Source organism: Aethina tumida, chromosome 3, assembly GCF_024364675.1.
Source record: "Aethina tumida isolate Nest 87 chromosome 3, icAetTumi1.1, whole genome shotgun sequence".
NCBI lineage: Eukaryota > Metazoa > Arthropoda > Insecta > Coleoptera > Nitidulidae > Aethina > Aethina tumida.
This window is the reverse complement of record NC_065437.1, coordinates 15,036,865-15,049,260: the sequence shown is the minus strand read 5'-3', so window position 1 is coordinate 15,049,260 and position 12,396 is coordinate 15,036,865. Positions and strand designations below refer to the sequence as shown.

Below are 12,396 nucleotides of genomic sequence, written 5' to 3'. Positions count from 1 at the left end.
AAATTCTGGAAGTGAACGCATAATTTAACATGTCCGGTTTAGTTAAGCGAGTAAATTTCGCTACGTCAAAATTAAACAATTCACTAATCCATATTTTAATTTATTTATTTAACCAATAAATATTATATTTTAAATAAACTAGTTCCATTTTTTATTTATACTGAGGTTGGGTTAACCGACAAACGTGTTTTTTGACCACGGACCCAAAAATAGATGTCGTTCTATTCCTATTCATAATGTTTATTCCTGGTTTCAATATAAATACTGACAGGACGTCTGCGATACTCTTCGCCTATATTTAAATACCGCTTCATTTTCTCCAGTGTATTTTTAGTGCGGCGAAACATGTGTCGAATTTCGCACAGCAAAAATCGAAAACGATTTAAGATTAGATTTACGAAAAACACCAATCAGAAAAGCAAACAGCTCGCAACCTTCTTCATTCAGCCATCGCGGATGTTGACCGCCTCCTAGAAAACCTAATAAACCGTTATTAACCGAACCCTCAGAGCTTTAATTAAAAAAATTCGTTCGTTAAACATCACTTAACAGTTTCACTGTCTGTTGTTCTCTCCGGTCGTTGTTTTTCTGCGGTGCAAAGTCCTTCGGAAATTGCGACAGGAGTTGCCGGGGACGGCGGCATACTTGCGGAAAATACGAGCTGTCGCGGACGTTTTCCCCCGACCACCGGATGACGGGGGTTGCAATGCAGATGTTTTGTTTTTACTCGCGGACCGGAATTTCTGAACTGCAAGTGTCAAGATTTCAGTAGGTGTGAATGGAATGGGAGTTTGAGGAGTAATAAATTTCGTGTTGATGACGACGGAGCTAAATTAGTGAGATTCTGAGTAAATCTGGTGATTTTCATTGAGTCTGAAATGTTTTTGAGTCTGTCTGTTTATATATTTGAAATATTTATTTGTAAAACCAAGTTTTTTTAAAAAAAGCAAATTATTTTTTTTTATTTACATCTATCTTTATTTATAATTTTTCAACAATAGTATAATTAATTCAACTGATGAAATGGTATAAAGTAAATTCGTAGGTAAGATATTGGGTCAGAAGGATTTTATTTTCAGGATTATTTAACTCTTTAAAGATTTTCAATAAAAATTTAAATTTTATTTAAAATAATAACTGAATAAAAATTAATTAACCATTTTAGAGAGAAAACTGAAAATATTTTTTCAATATTAAGATATTATTTAATAAAAATTTTGTAAATTTTGTAATTTTGATAAAAAACGATAGAAAAAAATTAGAAGTCATAAATGATTTTATAAAAAAGGTTTTCAAAGTTTAAAATTACCAAATGTGATTAAAATTACTTGATGAAATTAGTTTTCATAAAATTTCCTAGTTTAAATTTGAAAAATTTATTTTTATATTTTTCTGCCTTTTAATTAATATGTATGTTTTAATTTAGGTTATAACAGAATGATGACAAAAATAAATATGCAAGCGAAACCTGAAAAAAATAAAAAATTAAAATTTACATGTTTATTAAATACAGTAGAGGCTATAATTATATCAACTTAATCAAATATATGTTATTAAAAATATGAGCTAAACTATTTGGATCCCAATATATGCTATATAATTTTTCTGTTGTGCCCACTATGCAGGTGGTTAAAATATTTTTGTTCTTTAAAAAACTACCTTCATTTTTTATTTTTCGTTGTACAAAATTATAGTCACTTTTTACTTTATAGTATTTCAATAATAATACGTCAAACAATAAATCAAAAAATGATCCATCCTTATTATCAAGTCACATAAAAACCACCCTAGGGAAAATTAGACTGATATTAGTTCAAGGACTGTGAGAAGGACGTTAGTGGATGGAGATTTGTTTGATTGAAAACCTACAAAAAAGACTGCTTTCTACTTTGAATGTGAATGTCCGATTTCGATTTGCTCAGTATCACCTTCACTGGACCACAGAACAGTGAGAATTTATTTAATTCAATTAAAAATGAATGTCCTGCGTATGTTGGACATTCTGCATAGACAAAAGCACACAAAAAGTATGTTAACCCATTTATGTACAGTGATATATTAGTCACAAAAGATGAGCCTAAAGTTTTAATGTTAAATTATATGTTATGTAGTCAATAAAAATACCTTTCAAAATTAAAGTTGTTATAATTGTGTCTGGTTCAGTTAAGAAGATAATTAAGTAATATTAATATTATTTTAACAGTTCACATTAAATAAATAGTTATGACTATAATATTTAACATTTTAAAAAGTTATAATAAATATCACCACAGTAATTAAATAAGCTTTCAGTTGACTTGTAAATTACGAAATCCCATTAAAAAAAAGAAAACATTTATTTGTCCTTTAAAATTTATACCACTCGTGAAATTTATTAATACTTCTGTTAAAACATATATGGGAAATAAAAAATATTTTAGGACACTTTTTAAATTCCTTCCTTCCCTCCAAATATTTCCTGTTGCCAAATTTCAATAGAGGTCAATGAATAATAAATTTCCTTTAATAAAATATACATTTTATTTATTAGAATTGAGGTTTTATATCTAAATTTAAATCGTTCTTAACTGCATGGAACATAAAATTTATTATCTTTAAAGTTGAACCTAGAGTTTTCGAGTACGTAAAACAATTTCGTCTCAGTAAATCGAATCAAAATCCACCTCTTTTAAATTGAGGTAATTTTTCTTTTCCAGCCACAAAAGCATCACATCAATACGCCGAATCGGTCCATTCAGTGCACTCGGTGCATTCATCAAATTTAGCTTTACATCATCCACCTTCCACACCGAGAGCTGTAAGCCACGAGGATATTACAAGGTAAGAACACATACATTATTTGCCATTAAAATAAAATAAACGTACGTTGAAATACAAAAACAAACCGAGCCGGAATAACTTGTCTATTTGACATGCGATGTTACATCGGTGCAAACTTAAAAGTTGTTTTAAAAGCTTTCTCTCATCCGACGTCGCAGATCCATTACAGGCTTTTATGTGAAATTTATATTTTAATGTTCGGCACAAGCAAAAAAATATTGTCTGTGCATTTTTTTGCTTCGCAAACTTCAATGCAAATAATGAAATAATGTATATAAGTTTTATGAACGATCACACATTTTATCAGTTTATTATTAAAAGTGTGAAATTAACATCGATCAATTTCGCACTGAATATTCTTAAAAGGAACGGCTCCATAATGAAATATTTATTGGAAACCGAAGCGGTGAAATAATTATACGATAAATCAATGCAAACAAGTCGTCAATCATGTTTAACGAACGTTTAGAAAATATTTGCGCAAAAACCGATCCGGCTCGATGAAACGACCGTGTTGATTTTAAAGTAATTCTCGACACAAAAATCGAAAAATTACAATAAATATTTACGGTGAAATTCGGTTAATAGGCGCACGTTCCACATTAAAACGCAACACTTTCGATACCCGCCAATAAGGATGATTAGCAACCGGTGAAAAAAATTTGCAGACATTCGAGAATTCGAAAACGATACGATTTACCTTAAACGATCAAACGGTTGACTTTATTTGTGGGCGTGATTGTGACGATTTCACCTGCTAATTGATTCGGACAATAAAAATGCGTTTGTCCACAATTAAGATTAATGTTTGAGCGCAATCGGCCAATTAAACTACCAACACCGAGATCAATTATAATTTACTCGGTTAATCCGACAGTCGTGTTTGGTAGGGAGTGTGTCATTAATATCCATGTATGGACACGTGCAATAAAACTAATCGCGTTTGACAGCCTGTGTGTATTCCCGGCCGTTTTTAACGCCGTTTGTAAAATTTCTAATGGCAGAGAGTGGAAGAAATTCGTGTTAATATTTACTGCCTCGTGTACTTCAAGATGATGTAAATATTGAAATTTAGTGACGATTTTATGGCCATTTTCCCGTTTAGTTTCTCCTGTAATCATGGGATATTTAATATTTTATCGACGATTATTTTATATTTGAATTTGCAATTTTACTAATGGAAAATTATAAATCTAAATTTAATTAAAGTTCGTGTTAATATCTAACAGTTTTTTTATTGGGGTTTAAAAATGAAATTGGCTGTAAGTAATTAGAGAAATGTCTTGAAAATAATTTTCACATTTTATTCTTTATAGCGCATAAAATTTTATTGTTTAAGAAAGATAAATAAAAATAAATTGCTTTTACAGTTAAATTAATTTTAATAACAAAAGTCTACTATGACATTCCTGGTATGAAACAAAAAAATTTCACCTGGGGAATATCATTATATACATTGTCGATTATAAAACCATCGCGTAATTTTATTTTAATGAACATGTTATAAAAATTAAACGATGAAAATTACAGTATACATGATTAACAGAAAAGTGAAAATTTTATTATTATGTGTTAATATTTTCTTATATATATCCTTATGTATTTATTCATTTAATCATTCGTATTTTATTAAAAAACAATAATATAATATAATAGTAAATTTATATGTTAAAATTTTCTCTCAATTTCTCTTACTCTTTTCCGAATCAATTAAAGCTTATCACTGATTTTAATAAATCGTCAGTAAATCTTGATTGATAGTTATTTCTAAGAACTAATAAATTAAGATATGGTTAACTTTAAAGACCATACAATTGTTGTTTAAATTACATTCTTAAAGTCATAAAACTATAAAAAGCAGTTGAAATACTTTTTCTAAATTAGAGTGAAATATATTCATAGATTTTTTGGTATACAGACGAACTTTGATAAACGGAACCATGACTTGTCAGAAAAAAAATATCAACTTATCAACATGTTGAGGGCTGAATTGTACATATATATATATATATATATATATATATATATATATATATATATATATATATATATATATACATACATACGAATGAGTTATTTCAGAATCTACTAAATGAATAGATTGAGAAAAAAGTATTAATAATAATTGGCCCCTCAAAGAAACTAGTAAAATATTTTTGTATTTTTAAAATGATCACTGAAATATCAGAAAAAAACAATTTAATTTACCAATTAAAAGTACATTAAACATAAAACTTTACTCGTATAACTTCAATTGATTTGAAGGAAATTAATTAACTCACTATCAAAGTGAAAATTTTTTTGATTTACCTTTTTTACATCAGTTGTTAACAAATAACAAATTAAATAACAAATTTTGTTGGTTTATTTAATTATGTAAATTTTTCACAGTTATTTTCGAGTAACCGGGTTATCGAATAAAAATTATAGTAGTGACCAGAATTATAGCAACTTAATACCATAAAACCATATATAAAATATGATCTATACAACTTGAATTAGATGTCAGTACCTATAATTAGTTATTGTTTTTTTCTGCCTACTACACAACTGTTCAATCTAATTTTTTTTTCTTAAAAGAGACCGAGAAAAACATGAAGAGTTTACGACTAAAAAAATTAATTCGATTCATATATTAAAAATTAAAAAAATTAGAGCAACTGGTCAAGTGAAAGCTATGAAAAATTTGCCTGTGTTTGAAAAACTTGAAAGAGATAATGGAATAACTCGAATGTTAAAAAATAGTCAACTGATATTAAAGCCAACCTGGAGGAAATTGCTGAAATTAGTTCAAGCACTGTGAGAAGATGGTTAGTGGATGGGGTTCGTTTAACTCCAGATTTATAAGAAAAATGCCGGTTTATACTAAAGACTACATAAGAACGATCTCAAACACAAATCCAAAATTGGATTGATTGAAAGATTGATTGTTCTTTCTTGTCCGTATCAATCTCCAGACATCAACCCTATAAAAAACATGGAAGATCATGTTTATAAGCAAATTCGACATTTAAATTTTATGATTTTAAATGAATTCATCACAGCAATTCAAGAAACTTGAAGAATATTACTTCATAATTAATTATTTTATAAATATGAAGGAAATGTACTAATCCTATAATTTAACTATATTATTTTATTTTTAAAAATATTTAAGGAATTTATTCAAATTATCTTTAAAATTTTGTATCATAATTGAATAAACACTGCAGTAGTTGCATGAAATAAAAAAGCAAGAGGAATAAAGTAAGCATTTTCTTGTCATTGAAGTTAATTAATTTTCCTATGCAAAGTTACTCGTTCTTTCCGTATTCAAACAATTTCTTAGGATTTCAATTTAAATTCCATATTAATAAAATCTTTACAGGCGAAATTGATTTTTTTTCCACTTCAACAACCTTTCTACCATGAATATTTAAAAGAAAAATGCAATTTCCTGTATCTGATGCACCGTCTCTAACCTACACGGTCCGTCGGCGAGTCGTGAGAACATCGTCTTTTAATTTAATATATTCAAATCGTAATCAATCGATTTGAATATCTCGACGGATTTCTTGTTCCATATGCACTTTTTAACGGCGCTCCGATTGCACACCTGTGCCCGACGAGAGTTACGCAAATGGGGCAGCAACTGTAAATCAAAACTCTACCACAAGGAAAAAAAAGGATACATGCGACAGCTACGGCAAACGTTCTGTTAATAAATCTGAAACTGTCATTCGCGTTTACTGTTAATTTTAATTGATGTGTATGTGTGTGTGTGTGTCGTTTACTGAAAATCAATTTAATGACTGCAATTCAACCGAGAACTGGACGATTTCAATTAAAAGCGACAACAAAAAAATAACAATAAGAATAAAAAAATTGGTCAACAAATTATAATCGTGGGTTTCTAAATGCAAATCGTTTTTTATTTTTTCCTGATGATCGTCAAAGGATTTTGACTGGCGCATGAGTTTAACATTGTTAAATTGGTCGCCCATTTATCATACGTATGTGTGCCCATAGTCACGGATTTGTCTTTGAAATGCAAATACGTATATGAAACACATGCAAATTGTCGAAGCACAATTTTGTTCATTGAATTATTTTTCATTATTCGTCATATGCACAAAAAATATCTTTGTGAACACAACGCTCGTTTAATTACATATTTTTTTCGCACTCTGAATTACCTGATGCGTTGATAATTTTACCTTTCAAAAATTAACTTGATTCCAACGAGTAACCAGATATACCTTGCGGTTGCATTACGTATCTTCGATTACCATTTATTTTTCGACTTGTTCGTGCGATTTAATTCGACCGCGTAAATATTTTATTAATAGTCTGATAATTTCGCTTTCTATTATCTGTTGGCTAATTTATACGCCAGTTTTCCATTTCATTTCCTACTAAATTACCGGGAACGGACTCTGTTAATTTACTCATTTCAGTTGTGACACGTTATACATATACATGCATAATTTTTATCGTCGCGATAAGCCGAGGTTTACTTTCTAAATTGCAGTATAAATGTAAAATCAAAATTCCCAATTATGCCAATCGGTTTTTTAAATAAGCTAATTAGGCACACTTGTCAAACATTTCTACGTGTAATATATTCAAAGTCGTCAATTCTGTTGCCTTAATGACGTTCATTAATTATGATAATCTTTCGCCTTACTACTTCGAACATTATTAATTAACGTATTTATTAATTATTCCCATTTTTGTGCAGGAAATGAACGGCTTTCACTTTGCACTGTTGCATTTGTGCGGAGGATTTAATACGTTTATTCCTAAATTGTTTATCCTATTTTGGCTGGTACGCAATTATGAAATTTAACAACGAATCTCATTGTTTGTGTTTGTAAACATATTATAACAATTAAATTGTTGTTTGCCAGACTGTAATTGTTATACGAATAGTTCCGTGATGGTTATTTAAAAAATATTCCAATTAAATATAGCTTGGTTTTAACAAATTACTTTTTTTTGGCGTGTAATTAGTTTTTTTACGTAACGTAGAAGCCGGAAAGTTTTTTGATATATGTATCATAAAAAGGAATATAACATAATTTATTATTATGGAAACATTAATGATGCTAGAAGTGTGGCGACAAATTAAAATTAATTGGTTACTTTTTAAGGAAACTTGTGCAACACATTTAAGAGTAAAAATAATAAAATTACCGTTAAGCAAAAATAAAAAACAAGAACAATATTAATGGAAAATAGTTAATTTATTGTTTGTTTACAACAGTTTATGCCGTTAATAAACAATATATTAATGGAAATGTATATTGAAGAATTTCTGTTAACTTGTATAATTTACAAATACAAGGTGTTTCTAAAATGGATAGGAGCAATTAGAACACGTCCGATAATGAAGAAAATCTAAATATTTTTTCTCAAGTTTCTCTTGAAATAATGTCTGCTAAAATTTATATTTCAAAAATTGTTTCTTTTTGCCATGTTTTCGTAATTTTTGGTATTTACTATCCTAAAATATATCCCCATAATTCAATTTATTAAACTTTTTCCAAATTTTTACTGTGGCTTCTTTTTATCTCCCTATTTTCTATGCCATTAGATATTTTTTTAAACTTTTATGCTTTTTATATTCTTTGCATAATTTGGAAAAAAAAAGTATTCTTAGTTAGTTTTGATTATGACATCCATTTTTGAGACATTTTAGATTTTAATGTTTTCACTTAAATTTTCTTCAAACATTCAATCTGAAATATCTTAAAAACGGCTGTGATAATCAGTATTAATCAAGAGTGCTTTTTTTCTTCTAAATTGTGTAAGCAATGTGAATTAATAATGTTAAAGAACATTCAGTGGCGAGGTAAATTGGGCGAAAAATAGAGGAGCACCCCCTACAATCTACACCTTTGTAGAAGGAAAAAGTTTATTACATTAAATTGTTGGTTCATATTTTAGGATAATACATACCAAATATAAACACGATTGGACCAAAGATTGCGGAAATATGAGCAAAAAACAAACAATTTTTGAAATTTAAATTTGAGGGGTTGTATTGTCTTAGCGAGAAGCCTGAGAAAAAAAATTATTTAGATTTTCTTCATTATTGAACGTATTTTAAGTACTCTTAAATTTTGACAACCTATTTTAAAATGGTACATATTTAAATATAAATAAAAAATTTCTTTTTCTTATTATTTTTATTGTTTTACACACAAAAAAACTACTGTAATATATTTAATTTCCAATTATGTACTCGAATCTTTTTTTGAAAATATTTTAAGTTTATAAGAGTGTATATTGGTGAGATATTCTTTCTCAAATTTATCAATCTTGATCAATTTGTGTTTATTGATCTGTCTAATTTAAAATATTTTTTAATTGACTAATTTGCCAAATAGTTTTGAAAATAAATACGAAAAATATTCAAATTTCACTTTGTCCATGTATTTAAATAATTTGGCCAAAGCCACCCCTGCGCACAACTCCGACCCTGTCCACACGTCACTGAACCTGCACCCTCTTATAATTAAATAAAGAAACAGGATCATATTGCACACAATGCTCGAACCCCCTTCTTCTTCTTCTTCTTTTTCGATACACCGGTTCTTCACGTCAATTTTGGTCGACACACACACACATTCGAACTTGGACTACTTCGGAAGGTCGGCCAATGAAACGGCTCCGTTCGAATAAATGAACAAATGTACCGAGCGACGAGTTGTTTACATTTTATTCGACGGTCGTCTAGGTAGTGAGTGAGTCACGGGTGGAGTGTCGTTGGGCGCCAAACTTCATGAGGGTTGCGAAACTGCAGTTGTATGACGTCCCTATGCTACGAAATATTATTTCGGTGTTTTGGTGAACTGAACTTAATTGAAGTGGTTGTGTGATGGTGGTTTTCTGATTGGTAAATTTTGAAAGTTGATTTATTTTACGATCATAGTGCGGTGGTTTGAGGATATTGATATTAAAGGGTGTTAAAAACCTTTGTTAGAAGAGAATTGTGACGTTCCCCCTGTTGTGTAACGTTCATTTAGCACAAGACTATTTATTAATGAACCGTATAAGTCACAGTTTCCTTTGGTGATTCATAAGAGTTGATTTGAATTTTAAATCACTTCTAAATAATAGATTATACGATGGATTTTTTATTTTTTATTAATATTTAACATAATTTTAAATATGCATACCGTATTTTTCCTGAGGTTAACAAAATTAGTAAGTTTATAAATAAGATCATTTACAACAACAATTTTCCTTAGTTTAATTATCTTTTATCGTTGAAGTTTGGATTAAATTTATATAATTAAGTTTACTTATTTCAATTATAAAATTATTTCAACATTAATCGCCTTATAAATATGCAAAATGATAAAATTTAAAGGTTTTAGCAATTAGCTTCAATTTTAGTTAAAATGTTTTTCATTTTAGAAACCCTTGAATATAATCTTCTGATAATTTAAATGTCGAGGTATAATTTGAACGTCCTAGCATATAACCTACTTTTGTAAACGCAATTTAAACAGTCACTATTTCAATTACCCTCACAAAATTCATTTGTTTATTATTTTTTCTCGACTCCTTTCTCACAAAACATCAAGTTAATTTCGTTTATTAGATATTTTTTTGGTAATTGCCTAAATGTTCGTTCGACTTAAATCTTCTCTAGAAAGTTTCCTATAAAAAATATACGCTATGCATGAATAATTTATCATATGTACAATCTGTAATTGTGAAAGGTTTTCCTATCTTAAGGCGCAGGCAATTTGAAACTATAATAAACTTATTATTAATACGTACATATTTGGTGTCAATTTTTAAAAGCGGTTTATAGATAGTTAATGAGCTGCAACCACGGGGAAATTCAGTTATTGTTTGTAAAGTCGGTAATAAATAAATTTTTGTCTGTATCCGGCTTCGAGCGTCACACTTTTAATAGCTTACGTATATAACCGTTTATTAAACCAAAATTATATATTATTAAACTACTTGTCTTCAAAAATAGAATCCGTTTTTAACCTTGTTTATTGTCCGTACTTTATTAATAACCATTAATACACAAACCCGTTTTTTTCCCACAGATGCAAATCGTCGCACGAAATTACAATTTGCGTAATTCTAACTTTCTAATTATTCGATTTGGTGGGCACCACGTTCACGGTGTGACGCAACAAACGACACATTGTGCCTCACCTTTTTCCTACTCAATTAATTCAATGAACAAGTTGTTTGCAATTCGATCGACGTATGAATGAACGAACCCAACAAGCTTCTCCGTCTCACCTACCGGAAATTTCGGAAGGAAGGAAAACACAGTCGGCCACAATTTACGATTTATGCAAAATGCGTTCCGATAACTGTTACCAAGGTTGTATCGGATTGCACCGAAACGTTATGCAACTCTATCTATATTTATAGAACGCAACGGGAAATCGTATTGAAAAATCCCGCGGAAATTATATAAACAAGGTCTCCTTTTTCAGTTGTCACTTGAATGGTTGTTTGGAATCATGTTTTGAACGTTCAATTAGTACCAACATTTTGAGGTGGTTACAATAGTTTTATCGGTCCTCGTTTTTGAAATATTTGTGCAAATTACAGTACATAAAGTCACCTCTATGTCTGAAAACCTATATTATGGAATATTTTATCTAAATTACAGAGAAAACAGACAAAAGATACAATTATTTTTAATTCTTTTTCCGTTTTTGAAATATTGATTTTGCAATTTAAAATATATATTATATTACAAAATATAAAATCGAAAATCACGGCGTATTAAAGAGTATGTTTTGATCGAGTAAAAAATATTTCTTAAAGAAAAACTAATTTTGAATTTGAAAATTGTCGATTTTTGCGGCTTTTGTTTGAAAGTTTTATGAAAAATTTTTGTATACTGCAGTCCAATTTTTTTTCAAAAAATTCATAAAAGTGACAAATTAAAAAAAATGTCGATAACGTAATTTTTCAATTTTTTAAAAATTTTTCATAATTTATAATTTTTATTAAAATGAAGTTTCACTTTTTATATCATAAAAAATTAATATTTTTTTTCTATTTTGATTTAAAAAAAAATATATAGGAAAAATATTGATTTTTTGATGATGATACAAAAATAGTTAAATTTTCAAAAATTTTTAAAAAATTGCAAAATTACGTTATCGTCAATTTTTTTTCAAGCAAAAACCGTAAAGATCAGCAAATTTTCAAATTTAAAATTAATTTTTCTTTAAGAAATTTTATTTCTTTTACTCGATCAATTTAATACATCAAAGAGTAGAATATTTTTTTAAGAAAGCTACGAAAAAAATGTACTGAGAATGTCAAAAAACAATCCAATCTTATCATCAACTGAAATTAAAGCCAACCTTAGAAAATGTAACTTGCTAAATGGTTAATGGGTAGGGAATGGTTTGACTCCAGTCTTACAAGAAAAATCCTGGTTTCTTCTAAAAATGTGAACGTCCTATTTTGATTTGCTTATAATTCCATTTACTGAACCACAGAATAGTGAGAACGAATATATATAAATTTAGTTTATAAAAAAATGTTGATTCTGTTATGGTGATGCTTCAATTCGTCTGACGTAGACCCCCTTAGACT

The 12,396-nt window shown here is 28.7% G+C and overlaps 1 protein-coding gene across 13 annotated transcripts in view; it reads left to right on the top strand.

Moving 5' to 3' along the window:
• LOC109601412 (disks large 1 tumor suppressor protein-like) overlaps window positions 1-12,396 on the top strand; it is a 211,928-nt gene that overhangs the window by 184,591 nt on the left and 14,941 nt on the right. For all 13 annotated transcript variants that reach the window (XM_049965447.1, XM_049965446.1, XM_049965445.1 and 10 more), the window contains one exon: window positions 2,697-2,820. In XM_049965447.1, the coding sequence (XP_049821404.1) occupies window positions 2,697-2,820 (124 nt within the window). The remainder of the gene's footprint in view (window positions 1-2,696; window positions 2,821-12,396) is intronic.